Raw genomic sequence first — 19,018 nt, 5'->3', positions numbered from 1 at the left:
AGAGACCAGTGAGAATGAAACCATCAGCAGTAGCGGGGGACTCCCATTAGAACAGCAGACTTAATTCACGTTTCCTCTCCCATTCAGTCTGTATTCTGACTCCTTGCTCCACACACCGACGATGAATAAAAACAGCAGCATGCACATTTTGGGGAATTCATTAAAAAGGAGAAGTGGTTCCTTCCCTGTTATTAAAGAGAGGGCAGCAGGGAGGGGATAGAGTGGATTATACACTCTAGTGTTTTTCCCAGAGTGCAGTGCAGTATAATCATTTTTGGGCAGCTCCACCACACACACACACACACGCACCAGCTGACAGAGAGCAACTCAGTGGCGGGATTACAGGCGACTTCCGAGGAGATCGTTACCTCACTCCCGTTTTAAGGCTAAATTAACTAGGGCTTAACTCTCATTTAGGCACCGGGCTGTAATCTCAGCACAGAGAAAGTCCCACTGGAAGGGAGTTCTGCGAGGACAGAGGCCTTCAGTAATTGTGTGGGGCAACTTCCCAGAAGGCCTGGGTGGTATTCATTAGGCACCAAACGGTAGAAAATGGACAGAAACAGGAACTACATGATTTTGTCCAAAAATAAACACTTGTTTTTTCATTCCAAAATGTTTTGTTACGGTGTAACCTATTGAACTCCACTCTGTTGGAAGACCTGGTGGCAAGTGTGGTTATATAAGGGACAGAACAGACTGCCAAGACCATTTTCAGACAATAGTAAACTTCTTGGAGACAATTTCAAATATTGCACAATAATGCCATAAAGTACGAGGATTTACATAGCTGTAAACTGAGCATTAAAAGAAAAGATAAATAAAAAATAAACCTCTTTGTGCTCATTAATGCACTGCATTTTTTTCCAGCCAACAATACATAAAACTCTATGTCAACAAACTCCAACTTCAATCCCTAGGAATCACTTTGATGGACACCACATGATGGACGAGCTCAATGTTTTACCCTGCCCCCACCACTCTTACATATGAAAGTATAACACGTTGAATGGATGAGAAATAAGCCATATACAGGAGAGAGGGATGTGGCCCTTAATGGTCTTTTCCTCCTGCTCCATTAATGTGCTTATCTTCTTAGCTAAATGTCCTTGCTTGTGAAAAAACGACACACACACACACACACAGTTCTAAGCCTCCTCCACCACAACCCACCAGCCAAAGTACCACCCAAATTGCAGTGTCTAAAACCAATGATGTTCAATAACACTCAGATACTGTTGCTGTCCAGTGTTCACCACTGTGATATCATGTTCTATAAACTATAACTCCCACTCAAACTAACAGAAACAGCTAAAGCTGACTTGGACCACTTTGTATGTAGGTCAATGGCTGGCACATTAGTGTTTGGCATGAGTGACACTGACTTCAGCTGAAGTGAAACAGAGTACCATATTGCTGGGATGATTTTCGGCAACAAATGATGAACGTATACATCCATGCTATTCAGCAAGAACATTCAATTAACATTTTAATGGTAGACAGTTTGTGCAAATTGTGTGTGCCTCTGTCCTAAATGAAGAACTATCGAATGGTGTCCAAACTAGTGTCACGCAAACTAGACAAAAGTCGAGCAAATTTCCATTTGACGCTACAAAAACATATTCTCGACTTAATCAGGTTAAATCACATTGGTTTCTTCCCAGTCTCTAATGTATGTGTAGCACGTGGGGATGTGTGAAGCTTACTCCTCAGCCTGAAGAGTCCCAACTTGCACTGGCGAAAAGCTAGCTTTTCAAGTGGTACTGACTGGTAAGATGCTTTTGGAGGGTGGTCATGTGTGCTAGAAAGGCAGATGGGTCCTGGGTTCGAGCCTTGGTGTGAGCCAAATCAGGAGGAAGCAGTACTCACTAAGCAACCAGCATGATGTCATATGCACAACGCATGTTTAAAAGGAAAGTGAAGGCTACTATAAGCCTGGTCCCAAATCAGTTGTACTGTATTCATGATCAGTTGTGCTGTATAGCCAGCTCCTATTATAGACAGCACACACAGATCTGAAACGAAGTGAACAGTAGTCTTCACTGTATCCAGCCGTCTCCATCTGGGACAGCAACAAAACATTCCATCCATCTTTTCAGGAGGAACATAAAGAAGGGCATTGGAGCGAAACCCAATGTGGAGTTTAGCCTGTAGCCGTTCTTCAATACGAGTGTAAATTAAAACATGGTTCCTTATACGGTGTCTATTCAGAGATTCAGAGAATATAGTGCACCCTGAAACAAAGATTGTTCAGTGTAGCATTCGCATGCTGTTCTATTCTTATCATGATCAGTGGGTGTTGTTGGTTGCTTTAACATATAACGTTAACACCAGGGGGTTAATAAATTAGAACGATTAGAGACTATATTCGAAGTATTCCTTTGGATGTGTCATTTCAGTCACGTGGTCATTTCAGTCACAATGTCATTTCAGTCATTTTCCATGTCATTTCAGTCAAGTCCATCTGTCATTCCCTGGATGAAGAAGCTACCTTTGTTAGTACTCAGTAGGTCAAAATAGAAATGTTCAAAAGTTCTGTCAACCACTTACATCTGCAAAACATTTGTGTTTGCATGTAAGAGGTGCGTGACTGGCTGCAGCGAAGTCAGGCGCAGGAGAGCAGAACTGGGTAATAACCGGAGCAGTTTAATGTGCAAAACCAACGGCAGCCAGAACAACAAAATATGGGTACAAAATAACCCGTCGCGAACCAGTCAGAGTGCACAAACACTTTCCAACAAACAATTTCACACACAGACATGGGAGGAACAGAGGGTTATATACACGACAAGTAATGAGGGAATGTAAACCAGGTGTGTGGGAAAACAAGACAAATGGAAGATGAAAGGTGGATCGGTGATGGCTAGAAGACCGGTGACGTCGACCGCCGAACGCCGCCCGAACAAGGAGAGGAACCGACTTCGGCGGACGTCGTGACATTGCATTACAATTCCAGTGAAATAAATGCCTTTCAATCAATAATAAAATACTGTTTTTAAATGGGAGAATATTCAGAGATGAATCCAGAATATTTAAGGTCCATTTAACATTTTAACACCAGGGGATTTGCTGCTGTATGCATTAGAATCTATAGTGACATTAGCATTAGAAGTTTACAATGTTTTAGTTTTTTGTTTAGAGTAACTAAGTCACTCTCATTAACCTCCCTAACAGTTGCCAATTGGCCATAGTAAAATATGTTGGTTACTCTTCATAAAAACATTAATGAATTAGACATTATAAATGCTCATGCATATGTATAAATGCTTATTAATACTTTTTAACAACTTGCAAACTGTTAAAAAAAACATGTATTAATGCTTATTCATTAATGATCATGAAGTGTTGCCAAATGAATGCACAACCAACCTGGCTGAGTAGTTGCTGTAGAAGAGTCCAGAATCACTGACACTCTGAGGCATGTAGAACCATAGTGCTTGGAGCTGGTGGCTATCCATATTGATTACAAAAAAACACTTCTTTTTGAAAAACACCCTTTGTTTTTGAGGCAAAACTGTCACATTACTGGGCTTGCTTCCAGAATGCCATGCCACGCTTTAAAATGTAACTCTACAGATCAGATGTTTTATTATCCTCAAAAGATTATTCAAACCCACCAGGGAACAACTTGACAGTAGTCATAAAACAGTTTTTTTTAATTAAGAGGGGACTCTCCCAACCCCCCCCCATAAATGCCCCCTTTTTTCTAGTCTGAGTACAGAGTAAACACAAATCCAGCAACAAAGAGATTAGCGACGATGAGGTCACTAAAAGGCCTGTGGTAGGGCCTGCTGCAGACGGCTTGTGATCATATTACAGACGGCTGATGCTCCTAGTGGTGCTGATCCTGTAGGCAACACCCCCTGAGTGCTGTTGTCCTCCTGTTGTTCTTCTGTTTGCCTCTGGGATATTAGCCCATATCAACCCCAACCCCCCACCCAGCTGTGACAGGGTGCAGACCAAACATACACACACTGAGAACTTACAGATTGCATGCGCATGCGCGCGCGCACACACACACACCCTTCCCTTAAACCAGCCAGCTGTCGCCATGGCCACCCAGCATGCAGGGGCCTGTTTAATTGGGATGCCCCTTGCTGTGCCATCCAGCACTGGATTTACACTGAAGACAATGGGACAATGATGGAGTGATGAGTGTTTGCACTTTGCACTTGTCACCTTGTGGAAGGGGGCCGTCTGAATAAGGTCAAATACATATAGTTGATCTGTCCGGCACGCAAGTCAATTAGTCTACATAGAGACAATCATATACAGTGCATTCGGAAAGTATTCGGACCCCTTGACTTTTTCCACATTTTGTTATGTAACAGCCTTAATCTAAAATGGATTAAATCAATACAAATCCTCATCAATCTACACACAATACCCCATAATGCCAAAACAAAAAAAGGTTTTGAGAAATGTTAGCAAATTTATTACAAATAAAAAACAGAAATACCTTATTTACATAACTATTCAGACCTTTTGCTATGAGACTCGAAATTGAGCTCAGGTGCATCATGTATCCTTTGATCATCCTTCAGATGTTTCTACAACCTTATTGGGGTCCACCTGTGGTAAATTCAATTGATTGGACTTGATTTGGAAAGGCCCACACCTGTTTATATAAGGTCCCACAGTTGACAGTGCATGTCTGAGCAAAAATCAAGCCATGAGGTCGAAGGAATTGTCCATAGAGCTCTGAGACAGGATTGTGTTGAGGCACAAATCTGGGAAAGGGTACAAAAACATTTCTGCAGCATTGAAGGTCCCCAAGAACACATTGGACTCCATCATTCTTAAATGGAAGAAGTTTGGAACCACCAAGACTCTTCCTAGAGCTGGCTACCCAGCCAAAACTGAGCAATCGGAGGAGAAGGGCCATCGGGTGACCAAGAACCCGATGGTCACTCTGACAGAACAACAGAGTTATCCAGTTATCCAGTTGTCCAGAAGGACATCTCTGCATCACTCCACCAATCAGGCCTTTATGGTCGAGTGGACAAACGGAAGCCACTTGACAGCCCGCTTGGAGTTTTCCAAAAGGTACCTGAAGGACTCAGACCATGCGAAACAAGATTCTCTGGTCTGATGAAACCAAGATTTAACTCTTTGGCCTGACTGCCAGGTGTCACGTCTGGAGGAAACCTGGCACAGTCCCTACGGTGACGCATGGTGGTGGTAGCATCATGCTGTGGGGATGTTTTTCAGTGGCAGGGATTGGGAGACTAGTCAGGATCGAGGGGAAAATGAACAGAGCAAAGTACAGTGAAATCCTTGATGAAAACCTGCTTGAGAGCGCTCAGAACCTCAGACTGGGGGCAAAGATTCACCTTCCAACAGGACAATGATCCTAAGCACATAGCCAAAACAACGCAGGAGTGGCTTCGGGACAAGTCTCTGAATGTCCTTAAGTGTCCCAGCCAGAGCCCAGACTTGAACCCAATCTAACATCTCTGGAGAGACTTGAAAATAGCTGTGCAGCGACGCGCACCATCCAACCTGACAGAGCTTGAGAGGAACTGCAGAAAGAATGGGAGAAACTCCCCAATACAGGTGTGCCAAGCTTGTAGCGTCATACCCAAGAAGACTCGAGGCTGTAATCGCTGCCAAAGGTGCTTCAACAAAGTACTGAGTAAAGGGTCTGAATACTTACAGTGGGGAGAACAAGTATTTGATACACTGCCGATTTTGCAGGTTTTCCTACTTACAAAGCATGTAGAGGTCTGTAATTTTTATCATAGGTACACTTCAACTGTGAGAGACGGAATCTAAAACAATAATCCAGAAAATCACATTGTATGATTTTTAAGTAATTAATTTGCATTTTATTGCATGACAATAGCTTTGTCATTATTGGTTATTGTGTGTAGATTGATGTGTAAAAATAACAGTTTAATCCATTCCAGAATAAGGCTGTAACATAACAAAATGTGGAAAAAGTCAAGGGGTCTGAAAACTTTTTGAATGCACTGTACACGCAAGCACACATGCACAAGCACATACACGCATCTCAGCAGACATAAAGTACCATGACACATACAACTTAATTGGAAATGGAATGTTGTGATTTGAGTAATGGTGGGTGGTTGACATATGAGCCAGAGGGCAGTCTCTAAACTACACTGTGTGGATGAGCCGTCCCATGCTTCGTCCTCCAACCCTGTACACACTCAATAACACAATTTCTTGTTGTGTCAGAAAAAAGGCGGAACAATCTCAAATGTCAATATGATAGCTACGCTACACTCTGACTAGTTGACAAGGAGTCACTGAGGGTGAGAGCACCACTGTTTTGGATTGGTTAAATTAGTCCTCCTCAGTTAGGATTGGTGGGCAGAGCATTGGGACAAACTAGGCTGAACATAGGCCATTGTCAACCTGAATTACTATAAGTGACTCTGTCATTCCAGGAATCAAAAGAAATTTGCCATGATGCTAACATATAGCATGTGGCAAAGATATTGTTGGTATCACACCTTGGAGAGAGACACATCAGAGATGGGTGGGTCATCCCAGTAGACTACAAGTCTTCCAAACGGAAAAAAGGAATTGCAGTAATGACATGGTGTTTGATCACCAAGGATAAGAAAGGGGTAAGTAAGTCGTAGACACATGGCTACTGGATACAGCCCTTCCCCCCACCCCAAGCCCTCTGTAAAGGCAGGTCCCTATCTGTCACTAATCATTATCCTTAAAGGGAAATGCAGCCAATTTGGTACTGTAGCGACTAGCTAGTTATGGGCCTGAGGAAGCACTACCACTGGGGAGTTAGGCTAGCGGCTAGCACAATTTATCTGTTTGATGTTATGGGTCAGTAGTCAACTGAAAGGTAAGGAAGATAGCAGAAGGGGGAGAGAATGTCAGAGAGAGAACGAGAGCAGGGGGAGTTAGGGTTAGAGATGGGGGGGGGGGGGGGGGGGGGGGGGAAGAGAGGGTGAGGTAGTTTAAAAGCCAATAACTGCAGGTTCAGCAACAGCAAAGCTCCCCAGGGTTGTCAGGGCCCTGTTGTGCCTCCCGAATGCAGATCCCTGACCAGAGTGAAATCTATACGCTTGTCATTCTATCTGGACTGTTATTTCCCAGACCAAATGTCATTTTCACAAGCTCATAAGCATAATATATATGATACGCTTGTTATTATACCATTAAAATGTTCAGCGGTCTCTTTGGCAGTAAATGCATTCAGTTTTGTCAAGTGACAATGTTCCTAAAGCTGTTACTCCTTCCGAAGATGAGTTATGTCATCATTGCGCCTACAGTCAGTTGTAAGCCCCACACGTTGACAGAAAGGATTTGTCCACAGTCCTATGTGTGAAACATGGTATTGGGCCTTAGCAAGAAAATCATAAAACAGCTACACTCCCCTCCTTCAAATCAACAAACTATGCACAAACACAACGAGGTTGTAAAATCCCAGTGGTGTCATATAAAGCATCCCTAGGTTATTCTTCCCGCATACTGACTACATCACCTGGGTTGTGTTCAATAGGGCACTCTGTAGCGAAATCTCCAGGTTGTCCTTCCCTGTTTAACTCAGTTTTTTCTCTCTCAGTTTGGCACTTAATGAACACAACCCTGAAAATCCAATCCTCACAAATTGCACACCCCAACCCTGGTCCCAGTCTTTCTAATCTCCTTTGTTTTTGAGACCCAGCTAGCTTGTGGTGGGAATCCCACCATACTACACAAATTAGCATTAGCTTAGCATTCCTAAGCATGGACAGCCTGTACACAAGCAAGCGTAAGATGGGATCAATCCTCTCTGAGGCAAAGCTGACACACTGATTGAAACTCATCTCCTTTTCCTCTGGGAAGAATGGAGAGATTTATCAAACTCATTCCTCTGAACAGCTGGCTGCAGTCTCAGCTCAGTGGATTGAAGGAAACACTCCCTGGAACTATTAAGTGCTTTTACTGACACAAACAGCCAACAGCTCTATGGTTTCTTACCGAGCTGAAAAGAGAGACTCCGTTTTGTATAGGAACTACCTACCAAAACCATTTTACTCTAGGCCATAAACATTTGATATTACTGTATTTACATCATTGTCCAATCACATCTCTGATCAATACACTTCACACCTGAATAGTAAAATGTCCAACAATTTATTATTATTTAACTAAGCAAGTCAGTTAAGAACAAATTTGTATTTACAAAGACAGTTGGTTAACTGACTTCTTCAGGGGCAGATTGACACATTTTTACCTCGTCAACTTGGGGATTTGATCTAGCAACCTTTTGGTTACTGGCCCAACACTCTAACCACTAGGCTACCTGCCGCCCTGTGGCAGAGAGCAACTTCAGTTTTATATCTAATAACTAGCTACCAAAACCATTTCTCATCTAGGATGAGAAAGTCAAGCCTATTCCTGATACATATACTATAAACAGAAAAATTCTGAGGCAGATGGACAAGGCAAAAGCAACACAGTGGGAAAGGCAATTATCCTTACCCGAAGTCATCAAAGGAATACATGGTTGGCAGATGGTGTCAATGGAGGAGGTAGAAGTGAAACCCTTTTGCATAAAATGAAAAGTGGCGGAAATTACATGGAAAGGAAAGCATTAGTGAGGCCGGAGAGCATGTGGAACGCACACCTCATCTTCTATCTTCTTCAGACGGGTCAAAAATAAACAATCATTCCAGAAGCACAAGAATCCACATTAAACTGAGTGAGTGAAGAGAAATGGAAGGAGTGAGCGTGACAGTGAGTTTGTGTGAGAGTGAGAGAGGAAGGGAAAGAGAGAGAAGGCGATAGCGAGTGAGTGCGCGAAAGTCAGAGAGAGAGTCAGGAAGAGAGTCAGAGAGAGAAGGAGAGAGAGAGAAGGAGAGAGAGAGAACAGAGAACATGTGATCACGCCAGCCCAGTCACCTTGCCTATACCCACGTCCACTCAAAGGATTGGAGCTCTGTATAGCCTATCTGCTTCTGAGGAGTCTCGCCCATTGAAAGCACTGAAAGAGCCACATGATCCCTGTAACCAGTATATAAGCACGGCATGATAGCCTGGTCCCAGATCTGTTTGTGTTGTATAGCCAACGACTATAGTCGTTGTCAATGCCAAACAGCAGATCAGGGACCAGTCTAACGACATGATAGGAACTTGTAAAAATGTCTCTTGGCAACACTGTCACACATGCACCTATCTTAGATTTAGTATTTAGACTAAAAAACCGACACAATTTCACATGAACATTTTATTAATTTCATTCTGTTGCCAAATAAATTAAAACTCTGGTCATTTAGCCAAATTTTTAGTCAGATCTAGCCTAATATGGATAAGCAGGTTTTTCATGACTTTCACTTGACCTATTTGCCACTGCACAGCTTCTACACCTAGTGTTACTACAGTTATTTATGGCATCGTTAATTAGGGGGATTCTTCCTCAACGAGATTCCATCAGGCTGATGCAAACATAGATCAACAAACTGCTATGTAACAAAGCAAAGTGTGGAAAACAAAGAGCATTCTCTCAGCCCTGCAAATGAGGGTTTAGGTTCATTGCTTCAAGGAGCCTTCAAGGAGCCATATATAGGGTTAATTGCTACTACAATGAAACAATATGCTAGTGGGAATCTATAGTCCAACAGACAGTCGAACCAGGGTGTATTGGGTCTGTTCTGATGATGATCCTGACACACACACACACACACTGAAAACAACATGCAAAATAAGGACTCTTCTACATGTATGGTTGGTTTCTACATGGAGTGGGAATACAAGAAGCAGAATCTGGATCTTCATCAATAAACTGCAGAGGACATCATCTTCAGTAGAATACGACGCATGTGATAAGGTTAGGGCTCGTCGAGCTGGATCACACGAAAAACCACTGATCTGAAAAGCCCGCAGGAAAACGCAAAACTCAGCGTTTTCACATCGCCAGCTACCTTTTTTCCGGCAGATGAGTCACCGCGGCGACCGCGCTCAAAAATCATTCGGCATTAACGTTTCCCGGGAGATTTTCCCCATACGCAATGACTGAGTATGGCTGGCAGGGAGAATACAAAGTCATCATAGCATGATAAAACACTAATGCTAAAGCTATAAATAGCCGTGCATAGGACAGCAGTGGAGTGCAGTGGATGCAATGGAAGCACTGAGGTTGAATAAATCATTTCATTAAATATTTCCAGTCACCTTGTGTCCTTCTGAAGATGTAAGACTTCCCTTTGGCTTCCTGACTGAAAGAACAGCCTCTGGCCAGACATAGGCTACAGGACGCATGGAGAGCTTCAAAAAGCATGATATAAGACACTTACACACATTCATCCGTCTATACAATGAGACAATATATGAGTCATATAATACATGTATACTATGGTGTTAAATGAGACTTGTCAAACATGTATCAACTGCGTGTCAGTGATGTTACACTCCAGCAGATTTGGAAGCATGGGTATCCTTAGCACAATGTGACATTTTTCTGTGTAGTGTTTATCAGGATATACGTAACTATCTATCTTTCATCATTTGGGGTAAATGGAAAACTGTGCCTTAGGCCTATAACAACGTCACAGTGGTGCTAAATGGCTACAAAGAAAGCATGACCACACGTGGTGTGTGCGTGTGTGTACACTAGGGTTAGTCTGATAGCTACCAGTGTTTAATATTAGTCTGATGTACTTTGTGAGAACGTAACATTTGACCGCTGTAGCGCATTCGACTGTGTTAATATAAAGCCATAACTCTTCGCTCTATACAGCTCTACGAGCGCATATACAGCCATACGTGCCATCACTGTCACCATGAAGACAATTACATGTGCAACCACAAATAGTTCCCACACAAAAGAGTGCCCTGCACATGCTGATGACCAAATATCTAAAAACAAAGAGTATAGGACAAGGACCTACACCTGTGTCCAGCTGTCAGAGAATATCCAAAGCTTCAAATCTGGGGCAGCAGGTAGCCTAGTGGTTAGAGCATTGGTCCAATAACCGAAAGGTTGCTGGATCGATTCCCAGAGCTGACAAGGTAAAAATCTGTTGTTCTGAACAAGGAAGTTAACCCACTGTTCCCTGGTAAGGCATCATTGTAAATAATAATTTGTTCTTAACTGATATGCCTAGTTAAATCAAAGAAATGCTCTTGAATTATTGCTTTGGTTTTGACATCTAGACACAAGCAGATAAAGAGATTGCACAGATAGATTTACAGAGACTCCCTACTGTATTTTTCCGTAGAGTATTCAGGTAGGCTATTCAGGTCTTGGTGACTGTATAGCCTGCTGCATACCAACATAACCGAAGTTCCCAAAATACAATTGACCCACAGGGCACAGGATTTATTTGACACTTGAAGGCCGTAGCCTTACAAATATTATTTCTCCACCCAGAGAGCTGAGAACTGTAATTTGTGTCAGAGCTCCCAATCATTCTATTGTCTCTGCTAATCTTTAGGTGTGTTGTTGTTTGTTGACTGAGCAGATCTACCATAAGGATGCAGCTAGATATTCAATCACTTAAAAATACAACTTTTACATTTACTGTGTAGTTTACCAATAAATGGTGTGACGGTGAAGTGGACATACTGGGTATTTATGTCCCAAAATAAATAAATGATCTTACTACAATAAATTTTAATAGACAGTTGGAAAAAATAGATAAGATCTTGCTACTGTGGAAAAGAAAATACCTGTATTTTTGTGAGAAAAAAATCACCCTGATTATCTCTGTAGTAATATCCCATTTTACCTATTTGCTTATGGCCTTGCCTAAACCTAGCGACTTGTTATTTTTAATTATATGAGCAAAAATATTTAAATTTTATTTGCAACGGCAAGCCAGAAAAAATACAACAGGCCTATTTTTATAATGAATGTGAATTCGGAGGGCAGAAATTATTAAAAATTAGAGCATTAGACCTCACTAAAGGCTTTAGTCATATAAAAGTTATACTTAGTTCCAAACTGGTTCTCTAGCAGATTGGTAAGAACGTCTCACCCCATGTTCAAGAATGGCCTTTTTCCCTTTATTCAGATTACAATCTCTCACTTTCGGTTATTTGAAAATGAGATCATCTCCAAAATATCGCTGTTTTTAAAACAAGCAATAGAAGGTTGGTTGTAATTTCAGTTTAATCCACCAGAAAATATATTACAACAGATATTATGGTTAAACTCAAATATACTAATAGATTTTTTTTAAATTGGGGGGGAAATAATGATTAAAAAAGGTCTAATCTTTGTAAATGATATCATAAATAGGGCTGGTGGAGTTGTCACACATGCAGCTAACAAAAATATATGGAAATGTCTGCTCTATTCAAAATTACATGCAACTAATTGCAGCATTACCTCAAAAATGGAAGAGGCAAGTAGAAGGGGGAGAAAGTAAGGAACTTGTCTTTCGGCCCTGCATTAAAGACCAAAGTTGGCTAAAGAAAATGGTGCTAAATAAAACAGTATACCAGTTTCATTTAAGGACCAAAAAATGTACAGTTGTGCCATATAGATTGCAAAAAAGTTTATGAACTGATACACAAACAACGCTGGATTCAAAACTTTTTTTCAATTTCAATTTAAATTATTATCCAAAATTCTTGCAACCCCATTGTATGTTATATTTATGGGAGATACAACCATCCCAACTCTGCAGATTTTGCTGCGAAGAGACTAGAGGTCGACCGATTAATCGGAATTGCCGATTAATTAGGGCCGATTTCAAGTTTTCATAACAATCGGAAATCGGTATTTTTGGGCGCCGATTATTATTATTATTATTTTTATTTTTTTTACACCTTTATTTAATCTTTATTTAACTAGGCCAGTCAGTTAAGAACACATTCTTATTTTCAATGACGGCCTAGGAACGTTCCGCCTCAGATTTTTAACCGTGTCAGCTCGGGGGATCCAATCTTGCAAGCTTACAGTTAACTAGTCCAATGCTCTAACACCTCATTACATTGCACTCCACGAGGAGCCTGCCTGTTACACGAATGCAGTAAGCTAAGGTAAGTTGCTAGCTAGCATTAAACTTATCTTATAAAAAACAATCAATCAATGACTGTCATTGCTCCACTGTGTACTTAACCATAAACATCAATGCCTTTCTTAAAATCAATACACAAGTATATATTTATATATTAGTATATATTAAACCTGCATATTTACCTAAAATAAATCCAGGTTAGCAGGCAATATTAACCAGGTGAAATTGTGTCATTTCTCTTGCGTTCATTGCACGCAGAGTCAGGGTATATGCAACAGTTTGGGCCACCTGGCTCTTTGCGAACTAATTTGCCAGAATTTTACGTAATTATGACATAACATTGAAGGTTGTGCAATGTAACAGGAATATTTAGACTCATGGATGCCACCCGTTAAATAAAATACGGAACGGAATAAAGGTTTTGTTTTCGAGGTGATAGTTTCCGGATTAGTCAAAGGTATATGGTTTAGAGAGAAATAGTCGACGCGTTATAATTCCTGTAATAACTTGCGGCTGAACTTGAAAGGGGTTTCTTCGTTATTTTACCGTTCATGTCTTCCATAGAGAATGTCTTGATCTACTTCAAATAAGGTCTGTGTTTCGCAGAGGAGCTGACTGACAGGGGACCATGCAGACAAGCTCTGCTTTCTGCACTACAACCTAAAACTTAACTGGGAATATTGAAGACCCATGAAAGCTGGTGGTTCGTTTTAACATATGTTCTCATGTTATTTGAGACTAAATTGATTTTATTTATGTATTATATTAAGTTAAAATAAAAGTGTTCATTGTTCATTCAGTATTGTTGCAATTGTCATTATTACAAAAATGTGTGGGTGTGTATGATATATATATATATAAAAAATTATTTTATTTTTTATTTTTAAATCGGCCGATTAATCGGTATCGGCTTTTCTTGTCCTCCAATAATCGGTATCAGCGTTGAAGGTAGAAGTGAAAGGAGGTAGAAGTGAAACCCTTTTGCATAAAATGAAAAGTGGCGGAAATTACATGGAAAGGAAAGCATTAGTGAGGCCGGAGAGCATGTGGAACGCACACCTCATCTTCTATCTTCTTCAGACGGGTCAAAAATAAACAATCATTCCAGAAGCACAAGAATCCACATTAAACTGAGTGAGTGAAGAGAAATGGAAGGAGTGAGCGTGACAGTGAGTTTGTGTGAGAGTGAGAGAGGAAGGGAAAGAGAGAGAAGGCGATAGCGAGTGAGTGCGCGAAAGTCAGAGAGAGAGTCAGGAAGAGAGTCAGAGAGAGAAGGAGAGAGAGAGAAGGAGAGAGAGAGAACAGAGAACATGTGATCACGCCAGCCCAGTCACCTTGCCTATACCCACGTCCACTCAAAGGATTGGAGCTCTGTATAGCCTATCTGCTTCTGAGGAGTCTCGCCCATTGAAAGCACTGAAAGAGCCACATGATCCCTGTAACCAGTATATAAGCACGGCATGATAGCCTGGTCCCAGATCTGTTTGTGTTGTATAGCCAACGACTATAGTCGTTGTCAATGCCAAACAGCAGATCAGGGACCAGTCTAACGACATGATAGGAACTTGTAAAAATGTCTCTTGGCAACACTGTCACACATGCACCTATCTTAGATTTAGTATTTAGACTAAAAAACCGACACAATTTCACATGAACATTTTATTAATTTCATTCTGTTGCCAAATAAATTAAAACTCTGGTCATTTAGCCAAATTTTTAGTCAGATCTAGCCTAATATGGATAAGCAGGTTTTTCATGACTTTCACTTGACCTATTTGCCACTGCACAGCTTCTACACCTAGTGTTACTACAGTTATTTATGGCATCGTTAATTAGGGGGATTCTTCCTCAACGAGATTCCATCAGGCTGATGCAAACATAGATCAACAAACTGCTATGTAACAAAGCAAAGTGTGGAAAACAAAGAGCATTCTCTCAGCCCTGCAAATGAGGGTTTAGGTTCATTGCTTCAAGGAGCCTTCAAGGAGCCATATATAGGGTTAATTGCTACTACAATGAAACAATATGCTAGTGGGAATCTATAGTCCAACAGACAGTCGAACCAGGGTGTATTGGGTCTGTTCTGATGATGATCCTGACACACACACACACACACTGAAAACAACATGCAAAATAAGGACTCTTCTACATGTATGGTTGGTTTCTACATGGAGTGGGAATACAAGAAGCAGAATCTGGATCTTCATCAATAAACTGCAGAGGACATCATCTTCAGTAGAATACGACGCATGTGATAAGGTTAGGGCTCGTCGAGCTGGATCACACGAAAAACCACTGATCTGAAAAGCCCGCAGGAAAACGCAAAACTCAGCGTTTTCACATCGCCAGCTACCTTTTTTCCGGCAGATGAGTCACCGCGGCGAAAAATCATAATCGGTCGACCTCTAGAAGAGACAGTGTCACGCGTGCTCCCTCTCCAGCCTCTAGGTTACCGGCTGCTGATTGCGCATACCTGTCCCCATCGTCACGCGCATCATGACACTCACCTGGACTACATCACCTCCTTGATTACCTGCCCTATTTATGTCACTCCCTTTGGTTCTTTCCCCAGGCATTATTGTTTCTGTTTCATGTCTGTGTGTTGTTTGTGTTTTGTAATACATTTAGTTTATTGATTCACTCCCTGAACTTGCTTCCCGACTCCCAGCACACACGTTATAGACAGAATAATTTTATAATTTGTTTTGGTACTGTCCATATGTAGCTTGTTTTTGCTCGCAGGTTCAGGAATGGCTGAAGAATTGCAACATTTACCTGGAGTTAACTGTGCATATAGCACTGCTGGGTGATTTTAAAAAGACATAGTCAATCGATCAATATTATAATAATACTCTTGGCAAAAATGTTTATCTTTAATTTACAATATGTAGAATCTATGAGAATACTAAGGTTCAGAACTTTTGTGAAACATCACAGCACAGTTGAAAAATATGACACATAGAAATCAAAACTGGATGTTGTTCAGAGATAGATAGGAGGGGTTGAGTGGAGCTGAAGGATGGGACTAAAAACAAAACATAACTATTTTAAAATATACTGTGACTGGAAAATGTATATAGTATGTATAAGCTAGAAGTAGAAGCCTGAGTATTGTTGTCCATTTGTTTACTCCAATGAGGGGAGGGATGGTAGGGTTTGGGGAAAATAAGTCGGAAAGTCTTCAGACCCCTTGACTTTTCCCACATTTTTAAGTTTAAGTCACAGCCTTATTCTAAAATTGATTAAATGACATGTTTTCATCAATCTACTCACAACCTATAATGACAAAACAAAAACAGGTTTTAGAAATTTTTGCAAACGTATTAAAAATTGAAATACCTTATTTACATAAGTATTCAGACCTTTTGCAATTTTTGCTCAAAATTCAGCTCAGGTGCATCATGTTTCCATTGATCATCCTTGAGATGTTTCTACAACTTGGAGTCCACCTGTGGTAAATTCAATTGATTAGACATGATTTGGAAAGGCACACACCTGTCTATATAAGGTCCCACAGTTGACAGTGCATGTCAGAGCAAAAACCAAGCCATGATGTCGAAGGAATTGTCCGTAGAGCTCTGAGACAGGATTGTGTCGAGGCACAAATCTGGGAAAGGGTACAAAAACATTTATGCAACATTGAAGGTCCCCAAGACCACAGTGACCTCCGTCATTCTTAAATGGAAGATGTTTGGAACCACCAAGACTCTTCCGAGAGCTGGCTGCCCGGCCAAACTGAGCAATCAGGGGAGAAGGGCCTCCGGGAGGTGACCAAGAACCCGATTGTCACTCTGACAGCGCTCCAGAGCTCTTCTGTGGAGATGGGAGAACCTTCCAGAAGGACAACCATCTCTGCAGCACACCACCAATCAGGCCTTTATGGTAGAGTGGCCAGATGGAAGCCACTTCTCAGTAAAAGGCACATGACAGCCAGCTTGAAATTTGCCAAAAGGCCCCTAATGGACTCAGACCATGAGAAACAAGATTATCTGGTCTGATGAAACGAAGATTGAACTGAATGCCAAATGTCACGTCTGGAGGAAACCTGACACCATCTCTATGGTGGTAGCATCATGCTGTGGGGATGTTTTTCAGCGGCAGGGATTGGGAGACTAGTCAGGATCGAGAGAAAGATGAACGGAGCAAAGTACAGAGAGATCCTTGATGAAAACATGCTTCATAGCAATCAGGACCTCAGACTGGGGAGAATGTACACCTTCCAACAGGAAAACCACCCTAAGCACACAGCCAAGACAACGCAGGAGTGGCTTCGGGACAAGTCTGAGTGGTCTCGCCAGAGCCCGGAATTGAATCTGATCGAACACCTCTGGAGAGACTTAAATTGCTGTGCAGCGACACTCCCAATCCAACCTGACAGAGCTTGAGAGGATCTGCAGAGAAGAATGGGAGAAACTCCCCAAATACAGATGTGCCAAGCTTGTAGCGTCATACCCAAGAAGACTCGAGGCTGTAATCCCTACCAAATGTGTTAACAAAATACTGAGTTAAGGGTCTGAATACTTATGGAAATGTGATTTCTGTTTTTTGTATAATTTTTTTATATTTTTTAAATCAATTATTTCTAAAAACCTGTTTTTGCTTTCCATTATGGGGTATTGTGTGTAGATTGAGTGACAAACTATTTAATTCATTTTAGAACAAGGCTGTAATGTAACAAAATGTGGAACGTCAAGGGGTTTGAATACTTTCCGTAGGCACTGCATTTTATACATTTACAAAAAATATGGGGGATTGTAAATGATGCAATATTAAAGCTGATCTACCCCCTAAAGAAAAATAAATACATGCAGCTAAACCAGTCAATAAAATAGTTTGTGTGGTCTCCTTTCAATGACAACATTGCTATTTCATGCAGACAATCCAATAAAGGAAATGGATAGGTGTGTACAGAAGAAAGATGAATGGAATAGTATGCTGTGGACTAGAATAGGAAAAAAGGTTGATTCCATAGTTCTGTAGGCTACTCTAGACCCCTTTCCCAGGACACACTGACTTCACGCACAGGTGCGCGCGCGACTATTGGCAGCAAAAAGAAAGCCATCACCATCTGTGGGCATTCAACATAGGCTACTTCGAAACAAAAACATTTTTGGGTTATGCTTACAGTGATGTTTTGCTTCTTGCTTGAACAATTGCTCAGACTATTTTTGGGGGATCTTTACAAAATAACTATTTGGATGCAGCAATTGTTAGCTAGACCAGTAAAATGGCCATACTTTTATACTTAAAAAAAAACTTCAACCAGTAATGTTGATTTGCGATGACACAAACATATTAAGCAGGACATTCTTACGAGCCTCAAAGGTAATGCACTCCTAAGCAACATGTAAATATTTTTTTTTTTTTGCTGGCGTTCTGTAAGAACAGCTCCCTTGTTCTTCCACCAATTTGCGCGCATGGCCCTCGTGTAGCAATGTTTGCCAATGCAGAAAGGGGTTTGTAGAATACCCTACCCTTGCTATGGGCTTCATTTTACCAGTGATCCTTCACAAATAATGAATTTGTCTATTGTTTAAATTATCTAATGTATGAATTGGCTACTTTGAAAATGTAGCCTACCATGTTGTGATGACTGATATACAATATATAGTGGAAACGTTCACATACACGTTACTATAAAGGAACATGTCGCGTTCTGACAAATGATGCCACAATGCAAACCCAACACATGCGCAATTGCTTACCTCATTTTTCTCTCCTATTCAATGAGACGACGACATGGAAAAAAATTGACGTATATGGATGTTTACCTGTCAGACCGTTTGCAAAGCAGAACGTTCTAATTCACTATAACTAAAAGATAATTCACCAATGTAGGCTACACCAATTATGTATGCCTGTTGGCAATGAAATGTCAGTCTGTTGCTGAAATGCAACGTGAGGTTACGAACGTTCTCTTTCTCTCTCAAAAGCTTTGCACTCCGTTTATTCTCTTGAATCCTTAATTCCATGATCAAAAGATGGTCGCTGTTGTCTCAATTAGAAGACGGGGGGGATTGTGGCTGACTGCAGCCTCTGAGTTGCCATATTTTCCCCGTATTTCTGGTGTTTTGGAAAGT

At 41.2% G+C, this 19,018-nt stretch overlaps 1 protein-coding gene across 1 annotated transcript in view; it reads right to left on the bottom strand.

Annotated features, from left to right (window-relative positions):
• evla (Enah/Vasp-like a) overlaps positions 1–19,018 on the bottom strand; it is a 69,835-nt gene extending 50,817 nt beyond the window's left edge. Inside the window, exon 1 of the mRNA XM_038967683.1 lies at positions 18,644–19,018. Coding sequence (XP_038823611.1) covers positions 18,644–18,648 — 5 coding nt within the window. The 5' untranslated portion in view covers positions 18,649–19,018. The remainder of the gene's footprint in view (positions 1–18,643) is intronic.

The sequence above is a fragment of the Salvelinus namaycush genome, chromosome 28 (genome assembly GCF_016432855.1).
Source record: "Salvelinus namaycush isolate Seneca chromosome 28, SaNama_1.0, whole genome shotgun sequence".
NCBI lineage: Eukaryota > Metazoa > Chordata > Actinopteri > Salmoniformes > Salmonidae > Salvelinus > Salvelinus namaycush.
This window is presented reverse-complemented; position numbering and strand designations above follow the sequence as displayed.